This window comes from Dryobates pubescens, chromosome 22 (genome assembly GCF_014839835.1).
Source record: "Dryobates pubescens isolate bDryPub1 chromosome 22, bDryPub1.pri, whole genome shotgun sequence".
Lineage (NCBI taxonomy): Eukaryota > Metazoa > Chordata > Aves > Piciformes > Picidae > Dryobates > Dryobates pubescens.
The window spans coordinates 19,546,737-19,561,427 of NC_071633.1; the positions used below are offsets into that span (position 1 = coordinate 19,546,737).

General features: G+C 66.7%; 2 protein-coding genes across 3 annotated transcripts; one reads left to right on the forward strand and one right to left on the reverse strand.

The window, feature by feature from the left end:
- Positions 1-955: 955 nt before the first annotated feature.
- P2RX3 (purinergic receptor P2X 3) lies at positions 956-4,187 on the reverse strand. Its single transcript, XM_054171759.1, has 12 exons — positions 4,048-4,187; positions 3,348-3,483; positions 3,208-3,279; positions 3,050-3,116; positions 2,882-2,975; positions 2,712-2,789; positions 2,392-2,533; positions 1,919-2,049; positions 1,731-1,824; positions 1,579-1,644; positions 1,243-1,320; positions 956-1,090 (listed from the first exon to the last, which is right to left on the reverse strand). The coding sequence occupies exons 1-12, from the start codon at positions 4,185-4,187 to the stop codon at positions 968-970; spliced, it is 1,221 nt and encodes a 406-aa protein (XP_054027734.1). The 3' UTR covers positions 956-967.
- Positions 4,188-5,161: 974 nt separating this feature from the next.
- Positions 5,162-13,395, forward strand: SSRP1 (structure specific recognition protein 1). 2 transcript variants are annotated; one of them, XM_054171748.1, is made up of 17 exons: positions 5,162-5,221; positions 5,787-5,896; positions 6,320-6,505; positions 6,651-6,756; positions 7,240-7,430; positions 8,077-8,307; positions 8,405-8,508; positions 8,625-8,753; positions 9,565-9,786; positions 9,860-9,932; positions 10,352-10,490; positions 10,617-10,662; positions 11,327-11,450; positions 11,872-12,042; positions 12,327-12,418; positions 12,512-12,695; positions 12,963-13,395. In XM_054171748.1, exons 2-17 carry the CDS (start codon positions 5,843-5,845, stop codon positions 13,029-13,031), a joined length of 2,121 nt encoding a protein of 706 aa, XP_054027723.1. In that variant the 5' UTR covers positions 5,162-5,221; positions 5,787-5,842; the 3' UTR covers positions 13,032-13,395. The 2 variants fall into 2 exon arrangements, with proteins under 2 accessions (XP_054027723.1, XP_054027724.1); XM_054171749.1 differs by lacking the exon at positions 5,162-5,221 and adding an exon at positions 5,240-5,254.
- The last annotated feature ends 1,296 nt before the right edge of the window (positions 13,396-14,691 follow it).

A 14,691-nucleotide genomic window follows, 5' to 3' on the forward strand; every position in this document is an offset into this window, starting at 1 on the left:
CCCAGTGCCCCTTCCCCTTGTGCCCGGTGGCCTGTACCCCCTCCCAGTGCCTCTCCCCTTGACACCAGTGGTCTCTGCCTCCTCCCAATGCCCTTCTCCATCCCTTGTGCACCTCCCAGTGTCCCCAGTGCCTGGTACCCCCCTCCCAATGCCACCTTCTATTTCCACCAGTAGCCCACTGCCTTCCACCCAGTGCCCATGGTGGCCTGTGTGCCCTCTTCCATTGCCCCTTCTATTGCCACCAATGTCCTGTGCCCCTTCCAGTGTCTCCAGTGCCAGGGTGCCCCAGCAGGGGCTCTCACTGTGGGTGCTGATGATGGTGCAGGAGGTGAAGATGCAGCAGAGCTGGGTTGGTGCCCAGTTGGCATAATTCCAGGGGCTGGCATCCTCACACTGCGACTCACACTGACCCACCTCAGCACCCAGTCCCAGTGCCTGGCACCCAACCTCAGCAGCTCAAACCCAGCCCCAGCACCTGGCACCCAGCCCCAGTGCTCCAAAACCAGCCGCAGTGCCTCACAGTGCTGCACAGGCTGAGCCCCGTGGGTGCTGTGAGGTAACTTTATTGGGGCGGGGGTGCAGACCCCCGAGCCTGGGGCTGGCTGGAAGCAGGGCATAGCAGGGGTGGCAAAGGTGAGGGGCACCAAGGGGGCAGCACCCATCTGGTGAAAGAGTGGGGCATCGACCCTGGCACCCAGCAGCACCCAGTGCCCCAGGGAACAGCCCTAGCCCTGGGCACCCCTAGGCCCCTTGACTGGAGATGGGGCTGCCACGGGGACCCAGGGGTCTTGGGGTGGTACCTGGGACGGGGGACAATGGGGCTGGGGCAGCCCAGGGGTGGGGACAGAGCAGGGGGAGGCAGCCTGGGGTGGGCAGAATGTGGGTGGGGGCTGTCCCGCAGCAGGGAAGAGGAGGGGGGCTGCCCTGTTGCCAGGGGCAGGCGGGGGGCGCCCCTTGGCACCCAGGGCTACAGGCCGAGGGAGAAGGTGCCCGAGTCTGTGGACTGCTTGTCGCGGCTGCAGCCCCCCAACCCCCCGCGGGCGCTGGCTGAGGGGCTGGGGGGGGACGTGGGCACTCCAACCTCTGGCACCTGTGGGGCAGGGGACAGGCACCAGGTCAGTCCCCGCCCCACAGCCAGGGTACCGTCGGGGCTCAGGGGCTCTGCCTGTGTGGCCCCTCCCGGCGCAGCCTGATGCGGCTCCCCCCGAGCCCACCCCAGCGTGGGCCCAGCCCCGCACCGACCTCCTCGAACTTGCGAGCCTTGTAGTGGTCAGCCCCCTTCAGGAAGTTGAGCAGGATGATGTCGCACAGCACCGTGCCCTGGCAGGAGGCAGCGCTGGGGTGGGGCGGCCCGGCGCCATGGGGCACCCCCCCGATACCCTGCAGCCCCCCACGGAGCCCGGCTGCCATCACACCGAGGTGCCGCTGTGTCCCCCCGCCCCTACCAATCGCTGTGGGGCATCCTTGCCCCTCTCTGCCCCACGCCTGTGGGGCGAACGGGGGCCTCTTGAAGCTGCCCCCCGGAGGAGCCGGGACAGAGCTGCTGCCACCCGCGGGCTGAGGGCGGCCACAACTCACCACACCAATGGAGGTGAAAGCTGCCACCGTGTTGATGAGGGTAGGGACGATGCCAAACTTCCCAGCCTGGGGGTGCAGAATGCCCATTGGTGGGGGGGTCCAACACCCTCTGCAGCCTCGTGGGGTGCCAGGGCCCCCAGCCCCACACCTACATTGCCATACACCAGGACGTCAAAGCGGATGCCAAAGGCCTTGGTGAGGGTGCGGTGCTCGGAGCCGTTGGGCCAGCGGTAGTACCTGGCATGCCTGCACGGGGCACAGGGCAGGTGGGGCCCTGCTGGGCAGCACACACACGTGTGCCACACGTGTCACACGTGTCCCCTGCAGCCACAAGTGGTACCTGAAGTTGTATCCGGAGGCAGGGGCGTGGGCACGTCCGTCCAGGCGGGTGAAGGAGTACCGGGGCTGGCAGCGCTCCCATGCCCGGTCCAGGTCACACACCCACCCGATCTTGATGCCCAGCACTCCCCCCTGCCCCACACACAGTCAGTCATGCACGACCCACGGCCCCCAAGCGCCACAGCCCCCTCTACCCCACAGCCCCTCAGCCCTGTGGTCCCACAGCTCCCTGTCCTCACGTCTCACCTCCCTGTGCCCCCCCTGCCCCTGGCTGTCTCCATGCCCTGTGCCACCAGGCTGCTGTGTCCCCGTGCCCCTGCACTCTGCACTCTGCATCCTTGTGTTCCCACACCCGGGTGCCCACATCCCCGCGTTCCATCCTCCCAGGTCCTCCTGGTCCCAGGTCCCTCGTTCCCCGTGTCACAGCTCCCTGCTCCCACCCGCCGTGTCCCCGGTGCCGTGTCCCCCGCTCACGGTGGCGGCCAGCGCGGGGAAGTCCTGTCCTGCCAGCCGCACCACGTCGCCCAGCCGCAGGATGGGGCACAGAGGAGCCAGCTCGGGGTGAAACCGGCAGCGACCCAGGGACACGCCGCTGCCGGGGGGGGGCAGGTTGGCCCTGGGGGACACGGAGACACGGGGGACGTGGGGGTCCACCAGCCAGCCGGACGCGGGGGAGGCAGGGGGACATAGGGCTGTGGCCGTTAGCCGTCTGGGCTGGAGGACAGGAGGGGCAGGGGGGACTTGAGGAGGCAGGGGGGGACAGTGGGGACAGGCTCCCTGCGGCCCCCGCTCACTTCTCGAAGCCGAACAGCGGGAAGCGGATGCTGTTCTTGATCAGAAGGGTGAAGTTTTCAGCCTCCATCATGACAGGCCTGGGGGGAAGGGGGCAGAGGGGGTGACCCTGGGGACGCTGTGAGGGTGACACGGCCCCGTGGCCTCCCCCCGTGCCGCCAGTCACACTCACACATCCACGGTGTCCACCTCGGCCGGGCACCAGCCGCGGATCTCGCAGGACCGCAGGGTCCCGTTGTAGCGGACGCAGCGCCCGGTCAGGACCCCTGGGGACGGGACGTCAGCGGAGGGACTCGACCCCAACCCCCCCGACCCTCCCTGGACCCCCCCAGCCCCTCACCGCTGCCCGAGACAGGGCTTGGCCCCTGGCAGTCGCGGTCGGCGGAGCAGTGGAACGTGGGGTCGCTCTGTGGGGCACAGGGAGGTGATGGAGGCATGGAGGGCACAGGGGACCCCGGTGTGTGTCCTCCCCCCCAACCTCCTGCCACCCTCCCGCACCTCCGGGCAGACTCCCTGCGTCTGGTTCTCCGTCACGATCTGCTTGGTGACCACCACAAACACCGAGGTGCCCTGCAAGGATGTAACTGTCACCCCAGCGTCCCCCCGAGGAGGGAAGCTGGGGGTCCGGTGCCCCTCACCTCGGGGGGGGTGACGTAGTCGGCCGTGTCCAGCACGCGGCCCGCGTAGCGCCCGATGCCCTTCACCTTGGTGACCACGGAGGACTCGATGACAGTGTCCCGCACCTGGTAGGCTTTCTCATGGATGAACACCCATCTGGGACAGCACCCGCAGGGGGGGACGCTGGGGACAGCTCCCCCTCAACCCCGGCATCCCCGCGGGACCTACCACTCCCTGCTGCCATCCGCCGTGCCCCTGCCGCTGCTGCCGTCCCTCACCGTCACCCCCCCAGCTGTCACCCGCACCGACACCCCTCTCCTCGCTGCCCTCCTTGTGCCACCTGCTCACCACCCAGCTGTCACCGCCACCAGCGTGCTCTCCTTGCTGTCCCCTCACGGGCACCCGCACCCTCCCCTCGCTGTCCCCCTTGCGTCACTCGCACCGCCACACTCTCCCGGCTGTCCCCTCCGTGTCACCTGTACCGGCAGATCCACTCGTCCAGGCGCTGACACGCTTGTCGCCCTCTCTCCTGTCACCCACCGCCCCCCTCCCGGCCACCTCCCCGTGCCCCACGCCCTGCCCAGGCTGTCTCCTCGCTATCGCCCTTCGGGTCCCACCCGCAGCAGCTCCCACCGCCACCCGCGTACCCCGCGCCGAGCGCTGGGCTGGGCGGGGAGGGCTGGCGGCAGAGAGGAGTCTGGGGTCCCGGGGGAGTCTCACCCGACAAAGTAGGCGAGGATGAGGAGCTGCACGCTGCGGTTGACGACCCCCACTACCCAGCTCTTCACCACCACCGACTTGGGGGTCTCGTACGAGAAGAAGTCTCTCAGCCAGCGGGCGGGGGAGCACGGGCAGGGCATGGGCAGGGCTGACAGGGGTGCGGGCAGGGGTACGGGTAGTGAGGGGTGATGCAGGCAGGGCTGGGGGGTACAGGCAGGGGACAGGCAGCGGGGGTGAGGTGTGCAGCAGCAGTCGGGGGGTACGGGCAGCGGAGGCTGGCGCGGGCAGGGCAGGGCTGCGGGGTACGGGCAGCGGGGTGGGGGCCCAGGGGGTGCAGGCAGGGCGGGGCAGGGGGCGGGGCCACAGCCCGAAGGGCGGGGCGGGCTCTCACGCCCCTCTAGGCGGGGTGGAAGGGGCAGCAGGGCTGTGCCCGGCTCCCCCCGCCCAGGGGTCCCCTGAGATGGGGGCAGCCCCCGATGGGGTCCCCGCCGTCCTCATGGGGTACCCCACGCTGGGGAACGCCCGCCCTGGAGGGCACGGGGGGCGCCCCACGTCTGGGGGTCGTCCCGAGGTTGGGGTGCCTGGTTTTAAGGGCTCCCCTGTTCGGGTGTGCCCCGTGCGTGTGACCTCCAGGCTTTGGGAGTGCCCCCATTTTAGGGGTGTCCTATCTTTGCGGTGCCCCCATGTTTCGTGTGTCCCCATGTCGGAGGTGCCTCGGTCTTGCAGTGCCCCAAGCCCTGACGAACCCGCTCCACCCCCGCCGTCGCGGAGACATCACGGGGGCAGCCGGCGGCCCCCCAAGTTTTGGGGGTACCCCGCTTTTAGGTGCTCCCACTCCGGGAGCGCCTCCTCTTTGGGGTGTTCCCACGTTTTGGGTGCCCACACTTTGAGGGGGGGCACTGTCCCGGGGTGCCCCCTCCGCGCTGACGTCCCAGGAGCGCTGTTGGCCGGAAGCCTCCGGGCGGGAGCGGCGCGGCCCCGGGGCACGGCGGATCCGCTCTGCCCCTGCCGCGGCGTCCCTCCGGCTCCCCGGCGGTGCCGCCGCCCTGGGCTCCGCTCCGGTCCGCCCCGCCCGGCGCGGCACCGCGAGCCGCCCGGCGCGGCGCTGCTCTATGGCGGAAGTGAGGTCGCTTCCGGTAGTGGCGGCGGCGGCACGGGGAAGGCTCCGCGTGAGGTTCGTGCTGCGCAGGCGGGAAAAGTGGCGGCGGTGCGGGGGGGCCTCACCGGGACCGGGGCACCGGGGGCGCGGGGGGCAGGGGCCGGCTGCACCGGGCCGGGGGGGAGCGCGGTCTAGGGCGGGGGGAGCGGCGCCAGGGGGCTGCACCGGCGAGGCTGGGCCCGGTGATCGGGGGGCCCGGGTTCAGGAGAGCCTCACCGGGGCAAGGGGGCCGCTGAGCCCCGGGAGCGATAACCTGCGGTGCGGGGAGCGGTTCGGGGCGCAGCGGGGGCAGAGCAGGGCTGAAGGGGCCGAGGGCAGCGGAGCGCAACACGGCGCGGGGGCAGGGCGCAGGGGGCCCCGGTGCCGGGGCACAGCTGGGCACGGAGCGGGGTCCGGGCACGGAGCGGGGTCCGGGCACGTCTGGGATGCCCTCTGCGAGGGGGTGGCTGCCGCTCCCCGGGGCGGCGCTCGAGGGGGCGAAGGAAGCGGAGCTGGCGGCGAGAGTGGGTTGGGGGGGATGGGGACTTGGTTTCGGGGGTGCGGCAGAGTCCCCACAGTGACCTCCCTCTCCCCCCGGCAGGTGCTCTGGCCCGGGGCCGGCCCGGGGGCACTGAGCGAGTCCCTGCCCCGGCCGCCATGGCCGACACGCTGGAGTTCAACGAGATCTACCAGGAGGTGAAGGGCTCCATGGTGAGTGTGCCGGGGCTGGGGGCTGTGCTCCCTGTCCCCAGAGCTGGGGCTTACCGCTCCTGGTGGGCAGTGGGGAGGAGGGCATGTGCCAGCTCTGGGCTCCAGCAGAGCCGCTGTGGGAGCACTGTGTGCTGGTGCTGGCCTGTGCCCGTGCCAGGACTGCACCTTTGGCGGGGTTGGGTGGTTTTGGTTCTCCCTGAACCCTCTGACTTTTGGGGCATTGTCTCCAAAGCCCAACGCAGCTCTGGCACCGTGGGTACTGTGCCTCCGTGGTGCCTGAAGGTTTGGGTGGTGAGGAGGGCACAGGCTGCAGCGGGGAGGCTGCCTGGCTTCCCCTGGAGGGGTTGTGCCCCTGTTTGTGCCCGGAGAGCGCAGAGCTGTTGTGGTGAGCTCTCCGCTCACCGGCGGCTGCCTCCCGCCCAGAACGACGGCCGGCTGCGGCTGAGCCGCCAGGGAGTCATCTTCAAGAACAGCAAGACAGGGAAGGTGGACAACATCCAGGCCTCGGAGCTGGCCGAGGGCGTCTGGCGGCGCGTGGCGCTGGGGCACGGCCTCAAGCTGCTCACCAAGAACGGCCACGTCTACAAGTACGACGGCTTCCGGGAGTCGGTGAGTGCCCCGCCGCGGCGGCCCCCTCGCCGGCGGGCTTGGCTGAGCAGCGCCGACCCCCTGCAGACAGCGCTGACCCCCCCCTCACACTGCCCTGACCCCCCCAGCAAAGCCCTGGCCCAGCCTCTCTCTCCTCCCCACCCAGGAGTTTGAGAAGCTCTCGGAGTTCTTCAGGGCTCACTACCGCCTGGAGCTGGCCGAGAAGGACCTCTGTGTGAAGGGCTGGAACTGGGGCACTGTGCGCTTCGGGGGTGAGTGCTGGGGGCCCTGCTGCTGCAGGAGGGGATCCCAGCGGCCCAGCGTGGTGGGGGTCGGAAGGGGCCTTCGGAGATCGTTCAGTCCAAGCCCCCTGCTAAAGCAGGGCACCCGTAGCAGGATCCCGATGCCCAAGCTGGTTGGGGGTCTCTCCAGAGAAGGAGACTCCACAACCTCTCTGGGCAGCCTGCTCCAGGGCTCCGGCAGCCTCACTGCAAAGAAGTTTCTCCTCATCTTCAGGTGGACCCTCCTGGGTTCCACTTTGTGCTCATTGCCCCTTGTCCTGTTGCTGGGCACCACTGAGCAGAGTCTGGCCCCATCCTGTTGCCTCCCAGCCTTCAGCTCTTGCTAAGCATCGAGAGGATCCCCTTGGGGCTGCCCCAGGCCTCTCAGCCTTCCCTTCTCACAGGACACAGCAGCTCTGTCCTCACCTCATAGCTCTGCTCACGCCATGACTGTGCCCCCCTGGTGCTCTGCAGGGCAGCTGCTCTCCTTTGACATTGGGGAGCAGCCTGTGTTCGAGATCCCCCTCAGCAACGTCTCCCAGTGCACCACCGGCAAGAACGAGGTCACGCTGGAGTTCCACCAGAACGACGACGCCGAGGTCTCGCTCATGGAGGTTCGCTTCTACGTCCCCCCGACGCAGGAGGACGGCGTGGACCCCGTGGAGGTGGGTGAGGGGCTCTGGGGGGAAGCTGTGAGGACAGCAGGTGGCTGAGAGGAGGGCATCCAGGTACCCTCACCCTGCTGCCTTCCCTCATAGGCATAGTGCGGCTAGCAGGAGCAGGGAAGTCCTCCTGCCCTTGTGCTCAGCACTGGTTAGGCCACACCTTGAGTCCTGTGTCCAGCTCTGGGCCCCTCAGCTCCAGAGAGATGTTGAGTTGCTGGAAGGTGTCCAGAGAAGGGCAACAAAGCTGGGGAGGGGTTGGAGCACAGCCCTGTGAGGAGAGGCTGAGGGAGCTGGGGTTGCTTAGCCTGGAGAAGAGGAGGCTCAGGGGAAACCTTCTTGCTCTCTACAACTCCCTGCAGGGAGGCTGTAGCCAGGTGGAGGTTGGTCTCTTCTCCCAGGCACCAGCACAGAACAAGAGGACACAGTCTCAGGCTGTGCCAGGGGAGGTTTAGTCTTGAGCTTAGCAAGGAGTTCCTCACAGAGAGATTGCCCTGGGGATGTGGTGCCCAGGGAGGGGGTGGGGGCAGAAAGGCCTGGAGGAGGCACTGGGTGCCATGGGCTGGCTGACCAGGTAGGGCCGGGGGCTTGCTTGGGCTCGGAGGTCTCGGAGGTCTCCCCCAACCTGGCTGGCGGTGTGTGTGCCCAGGCCTTTGCCCAGAACGTCCTCTCCAAGGCGGACGTGATCCAGGCCACCGGGGATGCCATCTGCATCTTCCGGGAGCTGCAGTGCCTGACGCCGCGGGGCCGCTACGACATCCGCATCTACCCAACCTTCCTGCACCTGCACGGCAAGACCTTCGACTACAAGATCCCCTACACCACCGTGCTGCGCCTCTTCCTGCTGCCGCACAAGGACCAGCGCCAGATGTTCTTCGTGGTGAGCGCCGCCGGGGCCGGAGGCACCGAAGCGTCGAGGCCGCAAAGCGCCTCTGAGGCCGTCGGGTCTGGTCCCTCACCTCCTCTCCTCTGTTCAGATCAGCCTGGACCCCCCCATCAAGCAAGGCCAGACGCGCTACCACTTCCTCATCCTGCTCTTCTCCAAGGATGAGGACATCTCCCTGACCCTCAACATGAACGAGTGAGTGGGGTCCTGCTGGCCTCGAGCCTCTCCCTGGCCCCAGAGGCTGAGGGGAGCTGAGGGACCCTCCTGATCTGCCCTTCCCACCGTCACCTGCTGCTGCTTCGGTCCCGCAGGGAGGAGGTGGAGAAGCGCTTCGAGGGGCGGCTCACCAAGAACATGTCAGGGTCTCTCTACGAGATGGTCAGCAGGGTGATGAAGGCTCTGGTCAACCGCAAGATCACAGTGCCTGGCAACTTCCAGGGGTGAGGCGTGGCTGAGGGCTGGCTGTGCACTGAGCCCAGGGGGCCGAGGTGGCCACCAGCACCCTGGGTGGTGTCAGCAAGAGCGTGGCAGCAGTGCCAGGGCAGGGATTGCCCTCCTGTACTGGGCACTGGTGAGGCCAGGCCTCAAATCCTGGGGTCAGTTTTGGGCCTCTCACTCTAAGAAGGACATTGAGGGGTCAGAGAATGTCCAGAGAAGGGCAGTGAAGCTGCTGAAGGGTCTGGAGAGCAGGGCTGGTGAGGAGCAGCTGAGGGAGGGAGATGGTGAGGGGTCTCTGTGAGGAGCACCTCCTGGGGTTGTTCAGCCTGAAGAAAAGGAGGCTGAGGAGAGACCTTCTGGCTCTCTGCAGTTCCCTAAAAGGAGGTTGGAGCCAGGGAATGACAGGACAAAAGGAAATGGCCTCGAGTTGCCCCAGGGGAGGTTCAGGTTGGACAGGAGGAACAATTTCTTGCCCTTGAGGGCTGTCGAGGCTTGGCCCAGGCTGCCCAGGGCAGCATTGGAGTCCTCATGTCCAGAAGGGTTTCAAAGCTGTGGTGCTGCAGGATGTGGTTTGGTGATGCCCTGGCAGCGCTGGGTTAAGGCTTGGGCTCCGTGATCTGAAAGCTCAGCTGGCAGCTGGGGGTGGGGATGGCAGCTGGGGGTGGGGATGGCAGCTGGGGGTGGGGATGGCAGCTGGGGGTGGGGATGGCACTGGCTCACCGCGGGGGCGTCCCAGCGGCGCTGGCTCCCCGTGGCTCGCCCCTGGGCGCCGGCTGCCCGCGGGGGTGACGTTGGGCCGGTTTGTGCCCGCAGGCACTCTGGTGCCCAGTGCATCACCTGCTCCTACAAGGCCAGCTCGGGGCTGCTGTACCCCCTGGAGCGTGGCTTCATCTACGTGCACAAGCCGCCGGTGCACATCCGCTTCGACGAGATCTCCTTCGTCAACTTCGCGCGCGGCACCACCACCACGCGCTCCTTCGACTTCGAGATCGAGACCAAGCAGGGCACGCAGTACACCTTCAGCAGCATCGAGAGGTGGGCAGGGGCTGGGCCGCCCCCGGGGCGCGCCGTCGCCCCCCGCCCCTCACCCCCCTCTCCCGCCCCGCAGGGAGGAGTATGGGAAGCTCTTCGACTTCGTCAACGCCAAGAAGCTGAACATCAAGAACCGAGGGCTGAAGGAGGTACCTGCCGGGCAGGGCTGGTGCCCCTGGGGTGCTGGCAGGGCTGGGGCGGGCAGGGGCTGGGCACTCTTCTTGCCAGCGTTCTGCTGCTCCTTCCTTTTGTTTTTTTCACCTCTCTCTTCTCTCCTTGCCCTTGTAGAAGAAAAAGGTCCGTGCCATACTGATTCCCCTTCCTCTCTGTCCTCCTCCTGGTGCAGGTTCCTCTGCATGGCCATGGTGCCCCCTGACTAAACCCTGACTAAACCCCAGTGTGATGTGCCAGGCCCCCCTAACCCACATAACTTCTCCTCCCTCTCTCTGAAGCCCCGGTGGGGTGGGGATGTGGCTGGCGTCCCTGCCCCCCGCATGCCCTGGGGGCTGTCTGGGGGCAGCAGTGTGCCTGGTGCCATGGCCCTAGGCCTCACCCAGCTCTCCCACAGGGCATGAAGCAGAGCTATGACGAGTATGCCGACTCGGATGAGGACCAGCACGATGCCTACTTGGAGAGGATGAAGGAGGAGGGCAAGATCCGGGAGGAGAACGCCAACGACAGCAGCGACAACTCCGGAGAGGAGACAGGTGAGGGCTGGGTGTGCAAGGGGTGGCCAGGGGCACTTTGTGGGTGCTCCAGCTCCTTCCCCTGCCCTGGTGAGGTCCTGTCCATCCTCACCTCACTGTAAGCTGACCCCTGTGCTCTCCTTCCAGATGAGTCCTTCAACCCTGGGGAAGAGGATGATGATGTGGCTGAAGAGTGAGTAGAGGCTGGGCAGGGTCTGTGGAGAGGGCTTGGCCGAGGTGCTGTGTGGGGCAGCAGCAGTTAGTGAAGGCTCTGGGCACAGAATCACAGAGCCACAGACTGGTTTGGGTGGGATGGGACCTTTAAAGTTCACCTACTCCAGCCTGCAGGCAGCAGGGACATCCCCAGCCAGTCTGAATCTCCCTCTTCTAGTTCAAACCCTTCCCCCCTTGTTGTGCCACACCAGACCCTGATGAAGTCTGTCCCTAGCTTTCCTGGAAGCCACTCCAAACCCCAGAAGGCCACAGGAAGGCCTCCCCAGGGCTGGTATCACTTCCCAAACCTGGAGTTCAGCCCTGGGAAGCAGAGGTTCTGGGCGTGCTCTGCTCACACAGTTATGGACCCCAGGGGTTGGAGCCTGCGAGGAGCCAGAGCTAGGTGGGGCTGAGCCCTGAGGGGCACCAGGGCCTGGAACGAGCAGGAAATTGAGAAGGAAGCCTTAGGAGGAAGGAGAGTCCCTGGGGAGCTGCCCAGCAGAGCACAGCAGCTGAAGCCTGGAAGCCTCCTGTGGGGCTGCAGAGCGCAGGGCTGCTGCCGCTGCGTCACTGCTGCGTCCCCACCTGCCCGCCCCGGGCAGGGGGCTCTGGGCTGCTGCTGAGGCCTTGTGCCCTGCCCACAGGTTTGACAGCAACGCCTCTGCCAGCTCCTCCAGCGGGGACGGGGACAGCGACCGCGACGAGAAGAAGCCAGCCAAGAAGGCCAAGGTGGTCAAGGACCGCAAGCCCCGCAAGAAGCAGCTGGAGGTGAGGGGCTGCTGCTGGGGGGTGGGCAGCGGGAGAGCAGGACCTGCTTTGCTCTGGCCTGGCCTGTGCCACCTCCTGCCTGGGTCCAGGCCTGGCTTCTGTGGGTGAGTTGCTGGTGAGCCCCCAGGCCAGGCTGCCCAGGGAGGTGGGGGCTGCCCCATCTCTGGAACCGTTCTAGGCCAGGTTGGTTGCGGCTCTGAGCAGCCTGCTCTAGTTGCAGCTGTCCCTGCTGACTGCAGGGGGGTTGGACTGGAATGAGCTTCAAAGGTCCCTTCAACCCAAACCAGTCTGGGATTCTGTGATGGAGGAGGCCAGCTGAGGCCCAGCCCCTTACCCTGGGGCAGGCCCGGGTCCCCAGGTCTTGCATGGTTAGTACCACTTGTGGGTTTCACCTTTGTTGTCTCCACTCCCTGTCCCCCAGAGCAAGAAGGGGAAGGACCCCAACGCTCCCAAGCGGCCGATGTCAGCCTACATGCTCTGGCTGAATGCCAACCGGGAGAGGATCAAGTCAGACCACCCTGGCATCAGCATCACAGACCTGTCCAAGAAGGCTGGGGAGCTGTGGAAGGCCATGTCCAAGGAGAAGAAGGAGGTGGGGAAGGGGGCAGCTGGGCAGCTCTGCTAGTGGGAGGGCCTGCCCTGGACCTGAGGAGCATGCTGGACTCCCATGTGGTCTGAAATGCTCCACAGATGGAGGGCAAGAGGGGAGTGTGGCTGCAGGGAGGTGATGTTGGGCTGGGGAGCTGTTGGGTGAGCATTGGCTTGGCCCAAGGTGGTGAGGGGTAGGGTGGGAGTGCTGGTGCAGTGCAGGGGGGATGGTGTTGGGTGCTGGGGGAGGAAGAGGGAAGGTCCTGCTGAGCTTGTGCTCCGCTGCAGGAATGGGACCGCAAGGCGGAGGATGCCAGGAGGGACTACGAGAAGGCCATGAAGGAGTATGGCATGGGCAGCAAGTCAGAGAGCTCCAGGGGGTGAGTGCTCAGGGCCTTGTCCCTCTGAGACCCTGTCCTCAGGGTTCTGGGCTGGGGGCTGTCAGCAGGGTGACACTTCTCTCTTCCACACAGGGAGAAGTCTAAGAAGAAGAAGAAGAAGCAGGAGAAGCAGGTGAAGGGGAAAGCAGAGAAGAAAGGTTCTACCTCCAAGTCCTCCTCCTCCACCAAGTCCCCTGCTAAGAACTCGAATGAGAGCTTCAAGAGCAAAGAGTTTGTCTCCAGTGATGAGAGCTCCTCTGCAGAGAGCAAGAAGGAGGTGAGGGCCTGGGCTGGGAGGGGGAGCAGGGTGTCCTGGGAAGCACTCGTGGGAAGGGTCCCCCTCATCCCGGGCACCCTCAGGTGCTTCTTGCCATGTCCCTCTGGGTGGAGGTGGCTTGTCTGTGTGCTACAGCCACCCCCAGGTCCCCACTCCTACCTCAGGGTGAGGGGAGAGGAAGGGGGATGGCAGATGCCTGGACCTCATGGTCTGCTGACCTCTTCAAGCCCTGACCTCATTCCCTCCTGTTCTGACCTCGTTCTGCAGGACTCGGAGGAGGAGGGGGTGGCCAGCTTGCCCCCCAGCTCGGAGGACTCTGCATCAGGCTCGGATTAGCTCCATCCCACTGGCCCCAGGCTGGTCACCGAGGGGCAGCAGCTCAGTGGCCCTGTGGCAGGACCCTGCTTGGCCCCACCAAGACCTTGCCCTGAACGTGGGGAGAGGCAGGAGCGGGGCTGGAGCCCCCCAGTGCCCTCCCAGTGCTGGCTGGGGAGCAGGACCTGGCAGAGAGGGGGTCCTGGGGGCCTGCCCCTACCTCAGCTCCGTTCCCTAGCCATTGATTATTTTTTTTAAATCTCGAGTTTGTTTCTGTCTCATTTCTTCCCCTTCTGGGTTTTTGTATTTTGGGTCTGTTCATGTGGCAGCTGGGATTGAATAAAACACCCACCCAGGCCTCAGCGTGGGTGCAGAGCCGGGGCCGTGGCGTGGCTGGTTCCTCCCTCTGCCTCTCCTTCCCCTGCGCTGGGGACAGCTCTGTCCATCCCTCCATCCATCCTCCCCAGCCCGGGGCTGGCTCAGCCCTCCTCACAGTGGGGCCTGCTTGTCTGTCTGTCCTTCTCCCGGAGGGGCTGCCTCTGTCTGTCCCACGGCAGAGCCACCTCTGGCAGCCCGTGCCCCCCGCGGCCCCTGCCGCGCTGCCCTGGCCCGCAGCCAGCGCTGAGCTCACCCTGCTCCATTACCGGCCTGGCCGCTCCAGCCTGGTGCCAGCAGGGTTTCTCCTCCCTGATCCGATTAGCTCCAGCCACGGCGGCTGCTTCCCGGCCTGGCTGTGGGCAGTCGGCCCCCCGGGACCCCCCGCGTGCTTTACCGGCACCGCAGCCGGGAGGGGAGGCTGCAGCGGGGTGTTGGGAGCTGCTGCCAGCCGCATTGGCAGGGAGCTACTGGGGTGTCCCAGGCTGGCTGTGAGCTGGGTGGGGTGCTGGGGAGGGGCTGGGGTGTCCTGGGGTGGGGTGTGAGGCAGGAAGGTGCTGTGCAGGCTGTGTGAGGCAGCTGTGCACTGCAGGGGTTGTCAGGCAGGGAGGTGTTGGGGTGCACTGCAGCAGGGCCTGACTCGGGCAGTACCTGGGGTGCCACAGACTGGCTGTGAGCTGCAGTGCCAGGCAGGGGATTATGGAGGTGGGGCGTTAGGGGGGTAGGAGCTGAGGTGCTGCAAACTGGTAGTGCAGTGTGGTGGCTGGGGGGAGCCCAGGGTGTTGTGAGCCAGCTGAAGGGGGGTGTCAGGAAGGGAGGTGAGGGCTGTCATGGGTAGCTGTGTGCTGTGCTGGGCAGGTGGGGGCTGGGAGCCAGCTGGGCACTATGGGGGGGTGCCAGGGAGACGATCACAGAACCACTGAATCGTTTAGGCTGGAAAAGACCTTTCGGATAGGGAGTCCTGCAGTGACCCCAGCGCTGCCAGGTCACCACCGGAACACCAAACACCTCCGCAGCTTTGAAACCCCTCCAGGGCTGGGGACTCCACTGCTGCCCCGGGCAGCCTGGGCCAGGCCTTGACAGCCCTCAAGGGTTAACAATCGTTGCTCCCGTCCAGCCGGAGTCGTTCCTGGGGCAGCCGTTCTCGGGGCAGCCGTTCCCGGGGCCGCCGTTCCCGCCCCTTCCATCGCTGGCTCTGGGCAGGAGAGAGGCAGGGGCAGGGGGCAGCGGCAGAAGCCGAGGCAGGGGCAGGGGGCAGCGGCAGAAGCCGAGGCAGGGGCAGGTCTCCCTCCGCCACCGCCCAGCC